This window comes from Sphaerodactylus townsendi, linkage group LG03 (assembly GCF_021028975.2).
Source record: "Sphaerodactylus townsendi isolate TG3544 linkage group LG03, MPM_Stown_v2.3, whole genome shotgun sequence".
Lineage (NCBI taxonomy): Eukaryota > Metazoa > Chordata > Lepidosauria > Squamata > Sphaerodactylidae > Sphaerodactylus > Sphaerodactylus townsendi.
The window spans coordinates 66,393,337-66,416,222 of NC_059427.1; the positions used below are offsets into that span (position 1 = coordinate 66,393,337).

The 22,886-nt window shown below is 43.0% G+C and overlaps 1 protein-coding gene across 2 annotated transcripts in view; it reads right to left on the reverse strand.

Moving 5' to 3' along the window:
• The window catches only part of SEMA3G (semaphorin 3G), a 101,283-nt gene that overhangs the window by 4,916 nt on the left and 73,481 nt on the right, over nt 1–22,886 (reverse strand). For both annotated transcript variants that reach the window (XM_048490611.1, XM_048490612.1), the window contains 8 exons: nt 14,214–14,328; nt 13,143–13,212; nt 10,629–10,773; nt 7,902–8,133; nt 5,655–5,746; nt 5,419–5,460; nt 3,273–3,498; nt 2,349–2,488 (listed from right to left, as the gene is read on the reverse strand). In XM_048490611.1, coding sequence (XP_048346568.1) covers nt 2,349–2,488; nt 3,273–3,498; nt 5,419–5,460; nt 5,655–5,746; nt 7,902–8,133; nt 10,629–10,773; nt 13,143–13,212; nt 14,214–14,328 — 1,062 coding nt within the window. The remainder of the gene's footprint in view (nt 1–2,348; nt 2,489–3,272; nt 3,499–5,418; nt 5,461–5,654; nt 5,747–7,901; nt 8,134–10,628; nt 10,774–13,142; nt 13,213–14,213; nt 14,329–22,886) is intronic.

Consider the following 22,886-nt stretch of genomic DNA (forward strand, 5'->3'; position numbering starts at 1 on the left):
TAATGTTGCAAAAATTAGTATAACAGATTCTTTGAATTTACAGCTATCTTTTTTAAAAAGTTTCTAGCGCCTTCCATTGCAACGATGTGTCTTTCTCCTTATATATCCATAAGAGGAGCTAGAAGCTTATATTAAAAAAATGAAAGTTGAAAATTCAGTTATACCTATTGTTACACTGGAATATCAATACAACTATATTCTAGTGCTTTAAAATAGTGGAAGGAAAAAATGGCTGCTGTGGGGACAGGGTCGGGGAAAATAGTTGCCATCCAGACTTTACTATGATCCTTTTCAAAACTCTAGGGCAAAGCAGTCTTGGAAAAGACCCGAGAAAAGGTAAGAAAGGCCAGAGAGGTCCATGAATGCACCAAGATGCTCTGAGGAAGCAGGAACCCCTCCCCGCTTCTCAACAGCACTGAAGCATCTGCAGAGAGATCCTGTGAAAAGATCCACACCTTCTCAGCTTCAGGGCCTTATATTTTGCATTTGTACACTAACAGACACATAAGTACCTAGTCTATCTGGTTAGACCCATTCCCATCACTGAACACTTGAAAGCCAAGGGGACAAAACCTCATTGTCAATGCCTTTACAAACTCACTCTCATTCCTTTCCCATTGAGGTGTACACACACACACACACACACACACTCACACTGCTGTACCAAGCTTCTGATACCAAACTATGTAGGGTGGTGAGAACCACAAATGATTCCGAAGAGCTCCAAGTGGACCTTGATAAATTAGGTGAGTGGGCCCAGAAATGGCAAATGCAGTTCAATGTAGCAAAATGTAAAGTGATGCACATGGGGCAAAAAATCCAAACTTCACATACATGCTGCAAGGGTCAGTGCTATCAGTCACAGACCAGGAAAGGGATTTGGGCGTCTTAGTTGATAGTTCCATGGGAATGTCAACTCAATGCATGGCAGCTGTAAAAAAGGCAAACTTTATGCTGGGGATAATTAGGAAAGGAATTGATAATAAAACTGCAAAAGATTTTCATGCCCTTATATAAAGCCGTGGTGCGACCGCACTTGGAGTACTGTGTTCAGCTCTGGTCGCCACATCTCAAAAAGGATGTTGAGGAGATAGAAAAAGTGCAGAGAAGGGCAATGAGGATGATTGAGGGATTGGAGCACCTTCCTTATGAGGAGAGGCTGAAGCGTTTGGGACTCTTTAGTTTGGAGAGGAGACGTCTGAGGGGGGATATGATTGAAGTCTATAAATTATGCATGGAGTAGAAAAAGTTGACAGAGAGAAATTTTTCTCTCTTTCTCACACTACTAGAACCAGGGGGCATACATTGAAAATGCTGGGGGGGGGGGGGGGGGTAGGACTAGTAAAAGGAAACATTTCTTCACGCAACGTATGATTTGTGTTTGGAATTTGCTGCCGTAGGGGGTGGTGATGGCCACTAACCTGGATAGCTTTAAAAAGGGCTTGGACAGATTTATGGAGAAGTCGATGTATGGCTACCAATCTTGATCCTCCTTGATCTCAGATTGCAAATGCCTCAACAGACCAGGTAATTGGGAGCAACAGCCGCAGAAGGCCATTGCTTTCACCTCCTGCATGTGAGCTCCCAAAGGCATCTGGTGGGCCACTGCGAGTAGCAGAGTGCTGGACTAGATGGACTCTGGTCTGATCCAGCAGGCTTGTTCTTATGTTCTTCTTTGGTGTGTGTGAGCAGGGAATATTCAAAGGGGTGAGGCAGGGAAAGATGGGGAGTTGGCTGCTTCACTGAAAGACCACCTCAAAGGATAGGCAAGACAGGTGACAAAGAGAGGGCTGCAAAGATGACAGCAGCACTTCACCCTGTCAGCAAGCATGTCTTCCAACCCCTCCACTGTCTCTCCATCAGCTCCTCCCCCATCCCCCAAGTTGTGAACAGTGTTTAAACATACATGAAAAAAAAATGAAATGTCTACTTGGGCTGCAGAAAGAGGAGGGCTTCATTATCTGAACAGGGACATTTGGATGTTCGTGGAAAATGTGAGGCAAGGATAAACCTTAAGGTGCGCCACGAGGGTAGCCACCTTTTCATTGATTCGGCTTTCATGCCTCTAAAAGGAACAGCAACTATAGAAACTAACATGATAGGACTGTGGATGATAAATATTTCAAATAAATACAAATATAATAAAGCTTTCCCCATTATTGGGACCACATGGCAGGAAAAGTGTCATCTGGCAGGGATAAAAAGGGCGCCAAAAGAAGCAGTGAGGTAATTGAATTTGACATGGATTTATTACAGGATACAATTCCTCTTCAGATCATTTTTTAAAAAAACTTCCTATTGGAAAAGATGCAACAAAGTTGAGAAAATGGGAAATGGCACCACCTCACCTCATCTCTGAGCTCCTCTGGGGATCGGTGCACGAACCACTGCACTGTAGCCTGGGGAGACTTCGGAATGCACTCCAAGAAGGTGCTGTTGTGTTCTGTCCCATAGACCACCTTTTCTTCCGTGTTGTCAAAGTCATCCACTATGGAAACATGAGTGCCCGCATAAGAGACCAATGGCCAGCAGACGCCTTCCATTTCCCTTGCAAGGGATCAGTGCTGCTCCTCTCAGAAACCACAAATCGATCACTAGTTTCCCTTAGAAATTGGGGCTTCAAGACGGTCTTTCTCAAGCTAAGCTTTCTTAATCACAAAAGACAGGTTCTGAGACTTCCAACACCTCCTGGGACAGGTTCTCTTCCAATTAAAACTCCTATCTCCTGCTCAAATACAAGGCAAGCTCTGAGACAGGATCTCTTAAGTTTCTCTTTCTTTGAAGGTATTTGCCTGAGCTGACAGCTTTTTCTCTCTCCTGCTCCTCGCCCTCAATCTGGCTCTTTCAGTCCTTCCAGGGATCCTTATTGGCTGCTACCTGCTCTGCTCTCATACCAAATTAAGCCCAAGAATTAAGGGAGATATGCGTATTTCACAAAGGGGCAGGTTCCATCATCGATTGCTCCCTAGTTTACATGTGAGAGGTTGGTGGACATGTTGCCACCATATTTCAGCTAAGAACAGAATTTCAAACTAAAAGTTTATCTCCCATAACTGGGAAAAATATGAGAATTGACCTTTTCAAAGCATATAAAAGCTTCTGTGTGGCATGCCTATAATAGCTTCTGCTGATACCAGCTAGCCCAGCTGTTGGCATTTTAATCCTTCCCATGTTTTCAAGAGCCACGTAGAATGTATCTTCCTTCCTGCATCTCAAGCAGACCCATTCTATCTAGTCCTTTGGACTGGGCTTGTATGATCAAGTTCTCTCACCTGTCAAATTCTGATCGAGGCACTGGTGCACAGGGTTCCCATTACGGATGTCTTGCCGACGGAAGCGACGCTTGCCTGCTGCTTGGTACCTGGTGCAAGAGAGGCCATCCCAGGCACAATAAGGATCCCGTGCCAGGCAACACTCTGCACAGGCTGTGCCATAGGTCTCACAACGATGCAGTTTCACTTGGGCAACCCCCACCTTGGAGGCCACATAGATCATTTGCTGTCAGAACAAAGGAAGCAAGGATAGGCATAGTCGTAAACTGATGAGATCTCACTGTCCAATCAAAAATTTTCAATTGTTACTCAAGACAGTACGAGAATCAGAACTGAGGTAGTGCACATACTTCTTTCCAGAAGAAACTCCTCCTGAATCCCTTGTAAAAACCTGGGTTCCAGTCCTATTATCAGTTATAATTAATATCTGATTATAACTGATTATTAATGTCTAACGTGCAAAGAAACTGAGAAGACCCCCGCAGGGGGCGGGCAAGTGGTCAGTTAGAAAGGGTTGTAAAGTTAGTGACCCCTCTGTCCCTTTGGGTCACTTGTCTGTCCTTAGACTGATATCCTCCAGTCTAAAATCCTGCTTTTTCTCAGAAGTTAAAAAAGAGACTCTTCCTAGCTAGCAAGATAGCAGCACGCTATCTCTCCCTCTTTCCTATCCTAAATGTACTTCCGAATGAACATTTACCTTTTGCATTTTTAATTAGTGTGTTAGCCGCTTCTCTGTGCAGTAAACTCCAACACCAATGTGGTGTAGTAAAGTGGACTAGACTCCAGGAAACCCAGGTTTGAATCCCTGCTCTGCCATAAAAGCTCACTGGGTGACCTTGGGCCACTTACACACTCCCAGCCTAACCTACCCCTCAAGGATTATTGTAAGCACAAAATGGAGGAGGGGAGAACAAAGTAATCCATTTTAGGTGTCCACTGGGGAGAAAGGCAGTTTATAATTGAAGTAAATAAATATGTTAGGCGTATTCCCAATTCATTATAAAGAAATTTGGTAATATTTATTTATAATATCTAAAGCACAGTGAAAAATACTGACAGATGTATGTGGGAACTTCCAACTCTGTGGAGAATCCAGGGACATAAATTAATATGGCAGAGGCACCCGGGCAAAGTTATATGTGAATTCAGGGATAAAAAGGGGTTTCTGGTTTGGAGGTGTGAAGGATACCTGCTGCAGGCTGGGACCAAAATACTACATTGGTGTGATTCACAAGAAACAGCAAAGCATAAGAGTTCAACCACTGCTGCACATTATCTTAGAAACTGAATATTGGAGAAGAATAAATACATAGGCTCTTCTATAGATCTAAACACATGCTGCAGAAGCAGAGAGATTTAATATATTTGGAAAACAAGGAGCTGTTGCCAAGAAAAACTAACACTGGGATAGGTAACTATGGGCTAATTCCCATGTGATAAAGTCCTTGCAACTGCCAGATGCATTTCCGTCAGACATGTACTCAGACATATACTGGGAGGTCCTGGTTGGGGACTTTAATTCCCAGGCACACAAAGACTTGGTCTGGACTGGAGCAGTGGCACACAGGGAAAACGGGCTTCAACGCCCCCCAATTGTTTTCCTCACCTGAAATTCTCCTGGGAGTTACTTTTTGCCATATTTGGGAAACATATGTGGCCATCAGTATATGTAAGTTCCCCCACATAGCAACTGGCGGCTCATCAAGGCTGTTTAAAAAAAATGGCATGGAAGAGATGCCCATATCCTTTTTCCCATGTGCCACAGGCCTGGTTCAAACCAGGGCCTCACACTCTTGAGAAACAGATCTAAGCACAGAATTTGCAATATACATCTGACTGACAGGCATCAAAAGGATGCAAGAATAATGTAAGGTATAATTAGTTCCTCGGGCCAATGGCTTTTTTTCTCTCTCCTTCTGAACTGCTGATGCTTATCACATAGTAGCAGGCATTTTTTCCTGGTAAGCAGGTGGGTGTGATCAGGCAAACAGCCCCTTGCCAGTAAGTTTGGAAAGAACATTCTTCAACACAACCTGTTGCACACTACTGCTATTATCTGCAGTAGTTCTGTTGTCAGTCATCACCTCTCTACACCGTGGTTTCCCCACACCACTCCTGTCTTGTAGAGAAGCCATTCATTACTTACTCGCTTGACGGAGATTTCCATCTCAGTAATAGGAACTGGCGCCTGAAGGGAGAAACAGAAATGGCCTCTCAGCTAAAATATGTCACAAAGTGATCCCTGTCCCTATCCCACAGCTGCAAATTTCTGTCCTGAGCTGATTGCTCATCTAAGTACAATGAAGTAATGATGACGTGACCAACAGGGTTCTCTATATGTGATGCATGACAGTTTGCCCATGTGATGCTTTTTCACTGCACCTTAAACACTTGAAGTTCTTCCAAAATTACTTCTTCAACTGCTGCAAAATTCCCTCTCTGAAGGGCTATGACCTTCAGTACTGAGCCAGCATCTATGTGGTGGGAAGAAGAAAGAGCATACTGAAAACAGAATCATCTCTCTGGGTTCCAAGTATCCAGATTAGATGCAGAAGTCTATTTTTCAAACTGTTCTTGTCTACTCCATACAGACATATTCACAAACATAGATGACTAGTAGCTTTTCCTTGGCCAATTATGCTGTGTGAATGTCCTTCATGGCAAGATTTCTTATACGGACATTATTTCCACAAGCCCCACTTTCACTTTCCATTCTCTTTGCAGCAAGCAAGACTACTTCTAGCACAATGTTAATTTCCTTTGCTACCAGAACAGGACACATTTGCAAGTGAGCACAGATTTGCCCCTGAACATCTTCCCTTTTCCTATGGCCAGCCTTCCCACTCCCTCCCACAGCCATCCACACCTTTCCCCTTGCCCCCCACCCCTTTCCATGCTGTCGGCTGCTTCATGTCACAGAAAAGAAGCTCACATGCACAGGCTAAACCAAAACACACACACACCTCTAATTCTCATATTGATACATCAAGATATCAATGTAATACTAACAGAGAGTGCTTGGAAATAACAAGTTTCTCTGTCTTCCAGCAGCAGCAGAAGCAGGAGTATGTGTGTATGTGTGTGGAGGGGAGAGGAGAGGAGACGAGGGGGAAGAGAAGAGAATATCAACTCTAGAACAATCCACTTCTTTAGCAGTCTGTGGTCCAGGAAATTGCTTTGCCTCTTTCATTGGGGGGCGGGGATTATTTTTGGAATAGTAATATTGATATAAGTGCAGTTTAAAGGGCTAGGCCAGCAATCTTGAGTACCAGGTATAATGAAATCTGTGCCTTTAAAGATTACTTGATGGGTGGAGTTAACGGAATCAGGCCACGAAAGTTCTCTGCAAAAAAGCTCCATGGCAGGAGTGCCTCCTTACATGAACACAGAGGATTGCAAAGAGAACCCATTACAAGCCCACTGCATAGAGAACTGCTCCTAGGTAAGCTTCCATGCATAGTGGGCCCTTGACAATCATGTCATGCCAAAAGAAATACTAGTGGTGGCGAACCTTTGGCACTCCAGATGTTATGGACTACAATTCCCATCAGCCCCTGCCAGCATGGCCAATTGTAGTCCATAACATCTGGAGTGCCAAAGGTTTGCCACCACTGAAATATACGAATGTAAAGCATAAAGCATCATCCTGGAGATTAAGAAGAGATGACTTCTCTTCTCGACTGTGGACACTTTTTCCCTTATTTATTCAGTGGAAAGGCAATATTATTTCTGAAAAAAGAGGGTCTCTTGTCACAGAGGAAAAATAGACTTTCACCGGCTCCTTGGGACTGGACAGTCTTTTAAAAGTCTTCTGCTCCCTTCTCTCCAACTTTGGATCTTAAAACACTTTATTTTGCTTGCACCTAAACAAAAAAACCCAGTATGGGCTACTTCCACACAGAATAGGTCTAGTTTTGCTGACAAACAATAAGAGGATTTTTTTGTGGACCATCCAGACAACATTATTTCTCAGTAGTACTCAGCTTGTCTTTGGCCTGACCTCAGCGTTCTCTTCTCCAAACCTGCTTTTATTACATTCTTTGGGGATGATCATAATGAAAATGGGTTTTGCACACTGTGTGAAGATGAGAAGTGGCAAATTTTTGAATCTCCGTTTCCCAGATCAGTGTCACTTCCCCACTGTATCCTCTTGTACTGGATGTTTCCTACCCCCTCCACCACCACTTCTGAAGTGCTTTTTGAGGGCTTAAAAAAAAAGAATGGTGGTTGTTATATCACTTTAGCAATATAAAGTTTTTAAAAAGATAAACACTCACACATTAAAATGTAAATAGTGGGAGAACTGAAAATTTAACCTAGTGATGAATAAATACTTGAGAAACACTTGACACAGTTCTGTCAGAAAATGGAAGTATTTGCTGCAGTGTTCAACGTTCTACCCCACATTTATCAGGTTTCACTTCACCCACTTTGTCCAGACCCTGTTTTCAGTGCCAAGCTTCCCCCGCCTCCAAAAACATGCAAAAGTAATTTAGAGAAAGAAATGCCTTTAACTCATAATCACAATCAGCCCCACATATCTGAGGAGGATCTCCAGGCTCAAAACATGCAGCACTCCCAGCAGTCCTAAGTCCTAACACCCTTCGTTATCAGCGTTCAACATTACACCTGTGCCAATGAACATGACGTCATACTGCCCATCTTCAGCTTCCACGCGGTCCACCACTATCTGTCGTAGGCGGTGCTCCAAGTTGGTTTTCACCAGCACAGGCTGACGATGCAGCGGGTACACAGGTTTGCTCATCAGCGGATGGGCACGTGCAAAGTGAAGAACCTCATCAGGGTAATCCTTGGTGGAGGAGTATTGCCGGCTTGGCTGGTTGGTAGTTTTGCTGGGGCACTGGTAGCAAGGAGGAGAAGGGAAGGCAGCAAGATAAGCAAACACCATAAAAATCCAGTAAGGAAAAAATCAGAATGGGTTTACTGGATGAGACTAAAGATCCCTCTAGTTCAGCACCCCTTCTCTAACTAATAACCAGTTAGAAGCCCCTGAAAACATCACCGTAGGAGATCATTACCCAAACAGCACAGGCCCAAATACAGGCTCAAAGAAATTACTTAAATGTTTAATTATGTCTCACATACTCATAACTGAAAATATCTAATTCATGTTGAAAACTTTTAATGTTTCAAATGTAATCCCATCCTTTGTGCTGGCTTTTACAGTCTTGAAAGCAGAGCCTTTGAGGACATAAGTATTGCTTTTGTTTGATTGTGGCTGCTCTTGGAACACACCTCTGTCTTTTGAGGCACCTCTCTGACTGGGAGAGAAGGGGAGGCATTCTAGCATCATCTGGGTTTGGGAGTGCAGATCAGAAACATCAGCTTCTTGACCAAAAATCTGGGAATGCAAATCTAGCCAATTCTAACTTTCAAACTGAATTATGGCCTTGCATGAGTCCTCCTACAGCTCTGCCAAAGAAACACTTAGCCAGCTCATGGATGCTTGACTGCCTGTAAATCAATGGGGTATTTTTCTTTATTAACCTAGATTCCACCCCTAAGGTTAATTTGTTTGTTCATTTGAAAGGAGTTTACAGTTAAACCCCACATCTCCTAAACCATAAAACACTGCTAGTCATTAATTGCCAAGTAGCTCTGCAGTATTTATGGCAGCAGTCTTCTGTACATTTAACTGAAAATTAAGCTCTGATTTACAAATGGATGAAAAAAGGCAAGGGAATGAAGTGTTAGAATGGAGTGCACCGAACATGAAAAGAGCAGGGTTGCCAACTCCACCTCAGAGAAATTCCTGGAGATTTGGGGGTAGCTCCCTGGAGAGGGTGAACTTTGGGGAGAGGATAACTGCAATAATGGGTATTAATGTCCTAGAGGTTGCCCTCCAAAACTTCCATTTCCTCCAGGGGATTGGACCCCTGTAGTCTGGAATGGACTGCTGTAGTCAGGTGTAATTCCTGGAGAACTCCAAGACCCATTTGAAGACTGGTAATTCTGGAAGAGATTCTTGCTGGGTCAAGCCAACAGTCCATCTTGTCCAGCACCCTGGTTCACACAGGGGCCAACCAGTTATCCTGACAGGCCAGCAAACAGACCAAGGCCTTCTCCTGATGTTGCCTCCTACCACTGGTATTCAGAGGTTCCCTTTAGTCACTATGACTAATAGCCATAGATGGCTTATGTTCCATGAATTTGTCTAATTCCCTTTTAAAGCTGTCTACACTCATGGCCATTACTACATCCACTGGCAGAGAATCCCACAGTTTAATTACTCATTGAATAAAGATGTACTTCATGCTGTCCATCCTGAATAAAGATGTACTTCATGCTGTCCATCCTGAATCTATTGTCTGACAACTTCAAACAGACAACAAAAAGAACAACGAAGAACACATTGTACCATTTAACTAACTCGCAAAAGAAGTCTACTAAGAATTCACATTGAGAAAAACCCAGCTCTCCACATCTCTCCTCGTAGGGCATGTATTCCAGACCTTTTACCATTTTGGTTGCCCTCCTCTGATAAACTGGAACAGGTTCAGAGGAGGGCAACCAAATGGTAAAAGGTCAGGAATCCATGCCTTAAGAGGAGAGACTTAGGGAGCGGGGTATGTTTAGTTTGGTGAAGAGAAGGTTAAGAGGTGACATGATAGCCATGTTTAGATATTTGAAGGGATGTCATGTTGATGAGGGAGCAAGCTTGTTTTCTGCAGCTCCAGAGACTAGGACCAGGTATCATGGGTTCAAGTTGAAGGAGAAGAGAGTCCACCTAAACATCAGGAAAAACTTCCTGACAGTAAGGGCTGTTTGACAGTGGAATGCACCTCTGAGTGTGGTGGAGTCTCCTTCTTTGGAGGTTTTTAAAGAGAGGCTGGATGGCCGTCTGTCAGGGGTGATTTGATTGTGTGCTCCTGCATTGCAGGGGGTTGGACTTGATGGCCCTTGGAGTCTCTTCCAACTCTATGATTCTATTAAATGCCCTGCAATGAATAGCCCATTCAGATGTTAAGACTGCATCTACTGGGAGTCAACTATGCTGATCAGGAGTGTGCACTACCTGACATTTTCCTGATATACATAGTTGCCATGTTGTCTGAAAAAGGCAACACACAATTTTGAAAGTGCATAAAGCTCTATTCATGAGTCACTAAACCTTGATTCTCAGGATTCTGAGTCTGCATGCACCAAAGCTGAAAACCTACAAAATGCCTTTACCAGACACCAAGGCAGTCATGCATATCAAGAGGACCTATGCCCAGTTACTGGTTTCTTGGTATGCATGGACTGCAATGTTTGAAAAGTGCATCATGAGGCTATACCCTACATGCATCTTCTCTTTCAGCATGCAAGTATATTTTTCAAAATAGGTATACTTACTACTCCCGGCCTTGGATAGGGCACCTTGCCCTCATAAGCTGCCCACTGATGGTCAGGCCCATCTTTATGGGCAAATGGCCCATTGAAAACCTCCCAGATGTCTGCCATACGGTATACACAGACAGCAAACCCTTGGAAGACATTGCTGAAATGGGAGATGTTTGGGTACAGTTAGAGTCTATTGGGTGAACTCCATTTAAATTGTCTTAAATGCAACATACGGAGCGGTGGGTACCTAACCCAACAAAACTGAGTTTGGCTGACATGTTGAAAACAAAACATAGCCGTCAGTGAGACTGAGGCCCAGTCTGCCAGTGCGGCAAAATGAGTTGGTAAGGAAATGACTGAGCAGACTGTACCACTCCAGAGTACAGGTGATGGATTATATTTTCAAAATTCCCTTTAAGTGGAAAACAAGAACATCATTTGTGAAGCTAGACTAACTTTTTATTTGCAGTGAGTTTTGACATGAGAGAGAGTAAGGAAATTAGTCTTGAAGTTATGTAGAGTTCTGCCAGCTCATCCTGCTGAATATGCAGACCACGCTGTTCTCGGTTCCTAATTTGGTTAGGCTGCAATCACAACTAATGCATAAGGCATTTGTTGATTCAGAAGAAACATCACTTGTTAATGAGACTGGTCTAGTCCCACTGAAGTCACTTGGTTTGGTGACCTCTCTGCTTCCTTGAAGCTCTTCACTTTAACTGTAATAATAAATTTTAAAGGCATTTATTCTGAGTTGTAACAATATTCACATTTACTGCCATTAACCTGCTCAATGCTTGTCCAATAGCCAGAGCTGCATGCACACTACCCCAGCAGGACTATTTCAATCAGCTGTTTAACAGCAGAACTCAAAACCCAGCCACTCCACTCCCCTGCCCCAAGAGCTGGTCAACACTGTTGCTGGTTTGCTAACCAGAGTTCTGCACAATCACTGGATGAGATCTATGTATGCAGAGCCCAACTTGCACAAGCAATTATTTGAGTTTAAAATACCTACAACAAAGCATGCTTATGTGTACAACACCTAGATAGATCATGCTGTCTTTCTATAACTGTCCCATTTCAGACCATATAATAGTATGATAAGGCATGTGATACATGTGTATTAATAATGCTTTCTATTGTTGGAGAGGTTCAGAACCAACCTCCTAAGAGTCTGTTTCCTTCAGAATGCAAAACTTGGCATTGTTATAGTAACTTTATTTCCATATTTACAGACAAGATCAATTAAACACAAATCAGCACAAGAAATAAACAGAGCCAAACATCAAGAAAGGGGAAATATTGAACAGTTAAGGATACTTATACAGCCTTCTATTACTTTGTCACTTTCTTTCTGCATATGCATACACATAAAAAACAAAATCTTGGAGTATGGGTGGACAGTAAGTGAAATATGAGCAACCAGGGTGATGCAGTGACAAAAAAGGCTAATGCAATCTTAAAGTGTATCAACAGAGGCATAATATCCATATCGTGAGATGCCATCGTCCTCCTATACACTGAATTGGTCAGGCCTCACCTGGAGCATTGTGAACAGTTCTAGAGACATCACTTCAAAAAGAATGTGGACAGAATGGAGCAGGTGCAGAGAGAGAGAAGGATGATCAAGGGCCATGAGGACCAAGCCCCATGAGGAATGGCTGAGGGGACTGTTTGGTCTGGAGAAGAGGAGAGTGCAGGGGACATTACTGCTCTCTTTAAACATTTGGAGCACTGTCACTTAGAGTTCCTGTTGGCAGCAGAAGATGGGACTCACAACAATGGGCAGAGGGGTTCCAAGTGAATATTAGGAAAAAAGGTTACAATAAAAGTTGTTCAATAGTGGAATCAGCTACCTAGGAAGGTGGTGAGCTCCCCCTCCCTGGCAGTCCTTAAGCAGCAGCTGGACAAATTCATCTGGGATGCTCTAGGCTAATCCTGCATTGAGAAGGGGATTGGACTAGATGGCCTGCAAAGCCCTTTCCAATTCTATGGTTCTCTTCCACCCTTATGTCTGTCTTCTGCTTCCCCACAAGACTCCTTCCCAACTTGCCCCAAGATGAAGTTTGTCTGTGCACACTAGCCTCCTGGAAGCCAAGGACAATATACAAGGACAGCCCTCAGCTGTGTTCAGGTAGCCGAAAGGAAATAAATATTCTCTCCCTTCCTTCAGCCACTGAGCACCCTTATGATGGGTTCAAGGCCTAACTTGCAATGACATCAGAGTCAAAGAGCATGGGGAGCAAGCTCAACCCTCCTTCTGCTCCAAACCCTTCTTACAGTCCAGGCAAGGCTACTGTGAGTCTCTTTTCAGAACCACGTGTCTCCAGTGGAAATCCTGGGAGGAACAGGAAGAAAAGAGAAGTCTCCTCCCCCTCCTAGCACCACTTCTTCCTGCAAGTTCCTAATGGGATACTACTTGTCCTTACAAAATTATGCAATTGAAGAACAGAGAAGTTAATTTTAAAAGTCAGCATTTATCAACAAGGAGTACAGAGGATCAAACAAGGAAAGCAGACGTCTTACCTGATAGTGCTAAATAGTGCATATACCTCTGGATTCTTCCCATCTTTTGTCCTCAGGAGAAAGACATCCTCTGTTTAAGGGAAACATAGTTCAGAACATTTAATGGACCCACTCCCTCGGCATACTTTCTGAACATCTACTATTGTGAGGTTACCCATATGCATATTCCAGGAATCTAAGACACTGTTCCAGTCAATTATTCCTTTCTGTTGTGCTTATGATGCACATTAGTGGAGTCATTGCTGGAAGTGATTATGGCTTCTGGCACCAGAGGCAACTGATGGAGAGAACCTTCTGGTCTGTGGCAGCAATTTCCAAACATCCTACTAATGAGAACAAACTGATGCCTTGGCGTAATCCAAGTGTCTTGGTTTGGACACACTGCTCCCAGCCCCTAATATCTGCAAAGCAGTGGCCCATCTAGAAGCCAGTTTCAGGTCACAACACATCAGTAGATCTCAACCTATCATTTAGGGATTTCTCTACTATGCTGTTAGTGTAACATGCTCCCCACTTCCTTGTGCTAGAAGGGGTCTACTGGCAAGACTAGCAAGGTTGGTTCCCCTTGGATGAGAGGGCTCTGGAGACTTAACACTTTTTGTAACATTTTCTTAATTTATAACTATAAAAGCAGAGCGAAAGTACAAACAAAAAGCACTCCTACTAGTCAGCAGGTCCACTACCCCATATCATGTTCCCACAGAAAAAGAGCCTCCCCCCCCCAACAGGCACTTCAGCCATTCCAGAGCTGTCCACTTCTCTCTCTGACTTATCTATACATTTATGTGCCTTCTCCGATACGATGGGGACAGTCACCTCCTTCACATTCTCATGAGTTCCTGAACAGAGCTATCAGGAGGCCATTCTTTAACCATCAATAACTACTGAGGAAACATCAGCTAACTATTTGGGGCCACTAACCTCATAAAGGAATGGTTGGTCAACAACGGTAATAGTATTTTTTATTGTTAAGAAAAGTCCCTAGAGGTAGATCTTGACTTCCAACTAAAAAGCTGAGGAGCCGCGCTTATAAAAACCAAACAGTCTCAGGAGGCTCAAAATCCCTCTTACCCAGTTCATCAAAGTACGTGTCTATGCCATCTGGTCCTGGGACAGAACACACCAGTCGAGCCTTGTTGAAGGTGCTCCACTTATTAACGAGCACTCGCTGTCCTCCTGCATCATTCTGAAAGGAGAAGAGTACCCCAAGGATCATTGCTGCCAACCCAAGGTTTAAAGGCACTTCCATTGATTCAGTTTCAAAAGGCATACTCAACTTCATTCTCTGGAGGCTAGTGAGGTGTAGTTAGACATCATAGCTTTGCATCACCACATTTTGGGGGGGGGGGGGAACTCTACCACAAAATTGGATCCTGGCTGGATGGCACGGGGCTGGGGGGACTCATGTGGAGTATCTGGAAAAGGAAAGCTGCTTTGTTGCAGAAGGCATTTCTACTAATAACTCACGTAAGTTAAATAAAGACCTCGCAACAACTGAATCCACTTTCAGTTTTTTAAAGTGTGTATGTGTGCACCTAAAGGAGAGGCTTTGTTGTTCTGAACCTGCATTTTCATTTTCAACATTTGTCTAGAAGTTGAACAGTTTTTGAGTGATCTCAAGACGGTTTTTAAAAATATTTTCCTCATCCCCATCCCAAATCACCAGATGGGACCATTTAGGAATCACAGAATCAACCAGAGCATTCTGCACATGGAAGTTACAATTGAATCCACACCCACAATAACCTTCTTTCTCTGAACAAGAACTACTGAAATATGTGTTGCTCCCGCTGAAATGTTCCTACAGAATGAGCTTCAGGTTGCATTCCAAGAAACCTGGGCCAAGGCCTATCACTGTGACCTAAAAGAATCTGTTTCAAAGGTGAGAAGATTTTAAAAGTTCTAGAACGGTTCAATCCACATAATTATGAAATATCTGCATACTTTGTAGCCCCCAGCCCCATTTCAGACACTCACCAAGAAAAACTATTTCTATTTTTATATCTCCAAATTGGAAGTGTCTTTATATTTAATTTTTAATAAATAGACTTTTTTATCCCGCAAAATTTTCAAAAGAAACCAATGGATCCTAAAACAAAACATAAAACAGCGAAGAACAACTGCACCTCCTCTGAAAACAGCGCTTGGTGTTTTTCAGTCCCTGTGGTCCCCAGAAACCTGATGTTTAATCTTCAAAGGACATATTTACTCCATTGCTAACTGAAAGATATATGTTGACGGAATAATAGGTGTTCACAGATTAATTTACAGTGCAATCCAGAGCTGAGGCAGACATAGTGCCACGATTAAGTTTCCTTTGCAGTACACAATCAGCTCTCGTTATACCTGAGCAGAACACCTTCCTTCCTAGAGCAACATACATCTAGTCCTGCCAGAAAGCCATAGCTGTTTGTGAAGACTGCTGCATTACAGAAAGCCACACTGGGACAGTGTAATTGTCCCATTAAGAATAATGGAAAAGGAGCATAATGCATTCCAGACCCCAACCTGGCTGAGAAACAGCTTTACTCCAACGGCTAGATTCATACTGACTGCAGTAATTACGTTAACATGTTATTGTGTTAGTATCACAGTATAAGAAAACAACAGAAGTTCTTAGTAAAGTTACTTACAGTACATGCATCTGACATCAATGGGAAGAAAGAAAAACAGGAAAACAGTTGAGCACCAACACAAAAAACACAACATGTTAGTTTGAATCCCCTCCCCACAATATTGAACTGTTAAATTTATAATAAAAAGGGTAAAATGTTTCTAAAGATTTCCAGTAATGCTCATGAACAAGCTGGAAGGAGAACTACTTGCTTTGACTGGTTGTGGAGGAGAGGGAGTGGTGGAGTTGGAAATGGAAGAGGAAAAGGGAGCTGAGGCTACTCCCTCTCCCTGCTTCACTGTGCTTCAGTCATTAATAAACTGTATGATTGCCACAGAATCTCATCATCTTGCCTTCTGTGCCTCTGCTGAGTTAGTTGGTACTTGTCTTACATTGCATTAAAACCGATTCGCATTATACAAGCTTGGACTCTAGCAGAATCTTCTGTATCCATAGAACTTCAAGATTAAGCATACACTCCAGTCAGTGTGTTCACCCACAAGGAGCCCTTGGGACATCTAATGAATAAGGCGTCTCTGTCCAGTCCTCTCTCTGTCACACACACACACATACACATTGGTGGCACAAAGCTCCTCAGTTCTGTACTGCCAAAACCCACTTTCTTTGCCCCATTCCATTGAGGAATCACAGCTGGATCCACCTGAATTTCAGCAAACACAGGCCATTAAGCTCCAGTTACAGGACTAATCTCGGATTGGAAGAACTACATCCCAGAAAGAGGTTTATTTTCCTTAGACAAAGCCTGCCGAGATACATGCCAAGCACAGCTGCTATTTAAGCCCCGAATCCTCTGGACACCCAGATATTGTATTGTAATGATCCAGAGCAATCTGATGGGTGGTGCAGCTTAACCTGCCCATTGTATGTATTATTCGCCTGCCAAAGATGTTGGAGAAAATATATCAGCAGAGTGACTTGGCTGCATGGAGGAGAGCATCTCCTTTGACTCATCTGGCAATGAGTCAGCTCTAGAAGTCAGATCCCATCCCCACTCCCATTTCTCAAACAAACACAATCCCTCTCTTTGCAAGGATGGATTAATCCAATAAATAACATTTAACTTCATTTCTGTGTCTTCGTGTTTATTTCAAGGATTAGGGGGAGAGCAAAGAATTCACAGCCAGCAGATCTTTTCCGTTTGGATGGAAATCTGCCATCTCCTCCACGCTATCCTCATCTGGTGAGTACTGCCTGGTGCTTGTTCCAAAGGCAGGCATTGCTATGATCATGCCTTTCTGACAAATGTTTCTGTTCAGCATTTCTGCAGCCAAATTCTTATGTGCTTTGATCTATTATATGCCTGTTGTCTTTTCAGAAGTCCAGAAAACTGCTCTTCCTCCTGTTTAGTGGCACTACTGACTCCACAGGATTGATGTATTTAAGTGAGGTTTGGACCACTGCATTCAAACCATGACAGAGTAATGTGTCTTTGAAATATTACTTCTGTTGTCCTGCTTGCTGCTATAGTAATATCTAGGGGACACTTTCTGAAACATAGAAGCCCCTGTTGTTAAATAGTCAAGTTTCCTGCTTTTAAAAATCCTTTCAATTTTAAAATTAATATTTATTCATACATCTCCTCTAGCTAGTCAGTAATAATAGAGACAGTCTGAGACCCCAAGTGTGAGTAATCTTAACTTTTTGGAATATGATATCTTGATAAAGATTAGAAAGTTCTTTGGGCTGAATTCAAATGCTGAAACATGGGTGTGGACAAAACTGCAAACTCAAGCAAATGATTGTTGCAGCCAACAAACTGTCCTTTTGCTCATAAGATGGAATTCTCCTCTCTCCTCCCCTTTCCAAACTATTTTGGGCTTCTTTAATAATAATAAACAAAAACTTCCAGGAATGTGTACTCTCAAACAAATTCCAAATTCATTAGACACAAAAATGTGTGTGCAATCTGCACCCCCACCCAACACACTGCATCAAATTGGTATTTTCACAATTACAAAAATAAGGCAGATGTTCAAACCAGATGTCACTCACTGCTGGGAAGTACAGAAGCATAAGGATGGTTTTCGTGCTGTTAACTCTCTCCTACAAATGCAAACACATATACCTATAGGTAGTTTTAATTATTGTTTTTGGCTACCAATATTATATCAGTGGAGTATAAATAGCAATGAAGCTGGATTGCATGGAACAGTGAAATTCAACCATCTATATGCTAATTTGGCAACATCCCTCCCACAGTGAATAAAGCATCTGGAACATCCCACGAGACCTTAGGGTGGGGAGAAAAGAATATCTTTGACACATTCCCTACTCAAAAATCCTGACATAATCTCATCCAAATGGCTCTCTAGGAGATAGACCTTCTTTGCTCCATATGGTGGAGGTTCTCATTAACATTCCAGCATGTATGATGTTGGGAAGGTTGAATATTCAATATGTATTCACAGGAAGGGGGATTTCTCTCAACATGAATCCTTAATATTCTCCAGTCCTATGCGATTTCCTCAGTGACTGCCTCATTCACTTGTTCTAATACTTCTCCCACAAGCAACTTCTCCATTCCCTACTGCCAAAGTGGCTCTTATTAAGAACAGTTCTTCACAATTACAAATGAAACGTAATCATATCTTGCACCTTCTTCTGCTGTCAGACAAAAATAACTCTTCCTATTGTTCAAGAAAACTGAATGAACATGAAGTAAATATCGTGAGCCTGTTATACTTTATAGAGCATCTGTTCCTCTCTGAAATAGCTGTAGAGCATGCCCCTAGCTCTGTTACCATAAGAGATTCACTGTGCAGGTTAATGGAGCAGGTATATGTCTCTGAAACTTTATCCCTAATAAGAACTGCCAAACGCCATCTTTCCCAAACTTTAGAACATTTATTGAAGAATTCATATTTCTTCAACCTTCAGTGACTGGTTTATATACTGAAGTAAGATTTTAAGGATCTCAAGATATTATTGGTGGCTTATATACTGAAGTAAGATTTAAGGATCTCAAGATGTTATTGGTGTATGCCAACATATACATACGATCTTCACTGACCCCCCACCCACTCTGGGTACAGTCTTTTAGGAGATCTGGGGAAAATAATATGAAAATGCCACACTAGGTGGCATAGGGAGAGTTACAGTCTCTATTCTAACTCAATCACGCTGTCAAATATTAATGGCATTGTGATGGTGGATAATAAGAAACTTGCCATTAGAAGAATATTGGAAGGGGTATAAAAATTATCTCTGAACATCTCTCAGTCTTTGATATTGTTCCACACTTCTGTTCTTCCAGAGCTAAGTGCAGGTCACTCAGTTCTGTTCATCAGACCATTCTGCTTCCAGATCAGGTGACTATAACTTTTATTGCCCCTCCCCATATATTCTTAATCTATTTCAGACCTATCCCATCAATACTGTCTATATTCTAGGACTGTATGTGTGTTCTGCTGCTTTTATTGTGTGCTTGTGTACTCCCATTATCTCCTAATAAAAATGGTTAAACTTTATTTGCTCTCCTGTGAGTTTCTTATGAAAGCTGACTCTCACATACATAGGCAATCAAGGTCTCATGTAGCCTGGCCTTTCGCTAAGCCAAGAATCTGCTCATGTTAATTCCCCACTCTTAAAGGGAGAGACTTCCCACCACTTTAGACTTTTTTCTTGCAACTGACTTATTAAGTTCAATAAAGATGCATGGCTGCTGTATTGGAATCTAGGAGCTAGAAATGCACGCCAAGGATCTTTTACAGAAGGATCTTTCAGAAACAAGATAGCGCATGTAACATAACTGTGGCGAGAGAGAGCTGAGAAGAAAGAAGGTTGAAAATGGAAATTAGTAACATAAAAAATAAGCAATTTCTATTTGGATAAAAGAAAGAAGATTCTGACAAAGTTGACATTCAAAGACTCAGAAGATTTCTCCCCCTTCCACTTCTATTGTTGCCAACCACATTAAAGAACTGCCAAAAAGAAGAAAAAAACCTATCTTCCTGACTTTGGCTTGAAAACAAACACTTGCACACTTGAGAGATCGACTCAGCCATCCTGAGCCAGGCACTACCAATGATGAGGTATTGATTGAAGTGCTTAAAAATGCTGTGTGTGCCAAACAGACTTCCCATAATGTGCTGTTGATCAAGAACCAAAGTCTGCGGGAAACAGATCTGATTTCAATGCTATTCAATCTAAAGAAGGGCTGAGTTGAAAAGAGAGGGTGAATTCTGTGAACATTTCCTTGCTCTTGGTGAAATGTTCCCTTTCCATTCAGCAGTCATTCAGGATGTGGGACTATTTTTTATGGACCTTTGTGGGGGTGGGGAGTGGGGAAGGGAGAAGGCGGGGAGATGTTGCAAAGATAAGCTGGCAGCAGTGCTTCATTATGAGGTTCTTCACAATCCAGTCTGCTGTGGTATCAGCATTCTTTTTGGTTCAAAATATCTCTTCTTTCAGTAACAAAGGCAGGGGGATTTGAAACCCCCCACCCCATGACCTCAAAGCTAAAGCCAACCAAAGCAATGAACTACAGGAAACTGACATGAACAAGGTATGTTTAGAAATGGTCTACTGAAAGCAATTTCCAAGTAGAAAGGGGTTATATCTCCATGGTACAGCATCGGTGTTGCAAATATAAGGGCCTTTCCGCAGGGACCATTTACAGCGGCCCAGGAACAGCAAAAACGCCGTCCCTGAACAGCTGTTCGCACAGGAGGCGCTGCTGGATCACAACAGCACTCCCTGGCAGCCCAGGAGCGGCATGAAATCGCTCCTAATAACCTCGCTCATTTAGCGAGGTTATTCTAAAATGCCGTCTTCCCATCGGCACAGTGCGAACCGCACCACTGGGAAGATGGTGTTTTCCCCATCCCCTCCACTCACCTCGTCCTCTAGCGTGCTCTGGAGGCTGTCAGGGACTCGCCCACACTGCCCTCCAACCTCCAGGGGTCGGAGGGCAGCGTGGGCGGGTCCCTGACGGCCTCCAGAGCAACGCTGGAGGACGAGGTGAGTGGGGGGGACGCAGAAGAGGCAGCTCCATGCGAAGCCACCTCTTCTGCGCCGGCTTCTGCGGGGCCGCTTGCACGCTCCCGTGCAAATGGCCCCCACCCCTCCACCGGCATAATTTCTGCCGGTGGAGAGGCGCCCTTTCCGCTGTGTGGAAAGGGCCTAAGATTGTTGGATCAGTCCCATGTACCTCTATTTAAAGATGCACCACTAAAAGGCACAGTATAACGTATTGGGCTAGAAGGGTCCAACGGTCTGACTTGGTAAAAGGGCAGTTTCACATGGCTCTTTCTTCATGTACACAAATTTCAGTTCAGCCCCAATCTGAACCCCTCCAAGGATAGTACAGCATCTTCCTACTGTTGAACTGGGTCCGAGGAGACTCAGATTCAAATCACTATTTGCCATGAAACTCATTGGATGACCTTGAACTTAGACTAATGCAACTCACAGGATTATGATAAGGTACAGAAAGGTGCAATCGTATGTGGTATAAATTAAATAATAAATACAGCAGAAGAAAAGCGTACTCATGCATCTTCGCACACACTAACAGAAGAAAGATATAAAAATGGCTTCAATGTTGGGCTTCAAGTCCTTGAATCTGGTTTTGGTGTCAACAGCACAATGGTGTGTTTCCACAGATGGGGAGATCTCCACAGAATTGAGCACAATTTTCTCAACTCGCCTCTGATGCTATAGCCCCAAATGCCCCCCAGGGCTGTTCCTTGTGGCAGGAGCAGCATCCTAGGGAGCAGCTAGGGCTACAGTGGTAGAGAAGAGAAGCTCCTTGGGCAGAAATCCTGCTGTCCATAGAAACCCTTCGTTTGGTGCTACACTCCAGCTGCAAAAACCACCCATCTTTTAGACCACTTGTGTGGCAGAGATTATAAAAGTAGCACCTCCTCTTTGGTTTTTCAAAATTTTCCAAGTGGGCTGGACTGACTTAGTATTACTTAAAGGTCCCAGTGATTTGTGGGAAGAGAGGTATCTGCCTCTCCACTATTTCCTCCTTTCCAGTTCTCTACTAGGTTAGTATCAGCTAGTATCACAATATATAGTGAGCAACCTGAAGCAAATCTATTCAGATGTGAATCCTATTTTATTCAACGAGGTTTACTCACAGGAACTTGTTGCTGGGATTGCAGCCACAGTTACTTTGCAGTTTTACATCACGGCCCAAGAAAGTGCTGTTTTAAAGAACTATGTTTTGTATGGTTTTTATTGATATTACCTGCTCTGAATCCCAGTTACCTGGAAGAAAGGTGGGGATTTTTCAAAATAAATAACAATAGTAGTAGTCGTAATAATAATACTCCAAGTTCTATGTATTGTCGAAGGCTTTCACGGCCGGAATCACTTGGGTGCTGTGTGGTTTCCGGGCTGTATGGCCGTGTTCTAGCAGCATTCTCTCCTGACGTTTCGCCTGCATCTGTGGCTGGCATCTTCAGAGGATCTGATGTTGGGAAAGCAAGTGGAGTATATATCTGTTGGAGTGTCAGGGTGGGTGGAGAAACCTTGTCTGTGAGTAACAAAGAAGGCAACCAGGTCAATAGTTGAGGGCATCTGAATAGAAGTATGAGTAACAATGAAGACTATAGCATGGGCGTAACACTGGAGATAGCAAGGTCACTGGTGGGAGCATCTGAATAGAGGTATCCTGGCCTTTGTTTCTTTTGTCTATGGTCATCCTGTGTTTGTGTGGAGCTGGTTAGACACTGTCTTGACTCTAGTATTTTTCAACACTGGCAGCCAAGTTCTGTTCATTTTCATAGTTTCTTCCTTCCTGTTAAAATTGTCCATGTGCTTATGGATTTCAATTGCTTCTCTGTGTAGTCTGACGTAGTAGCTTTCAGAGTGGTCCAGAATTTCTGTTTTTTCAAATAATATTCTATGTCCAGGTTGGTTTATCATGTGTTCTGCTATTGCTGATTTTTCTGGCTGAAATAGTCTGCAGTGCCTTTCGTGTTTTTTGATACGTGGGTTCAGGCGCTGCGTTTGGTGGTTCCTATGTAGACTTGTCCACAGCTGTAATGGTATTCGATCGACTCCTGCAGTAGCTAAAGGATCCCTCTTATCCTTTGCTGAACGTAGCATCTGTTGAATTTTCTTAGTGGGTCTGTAGATTGTTTGTAGGTTGTGCTTCTTCA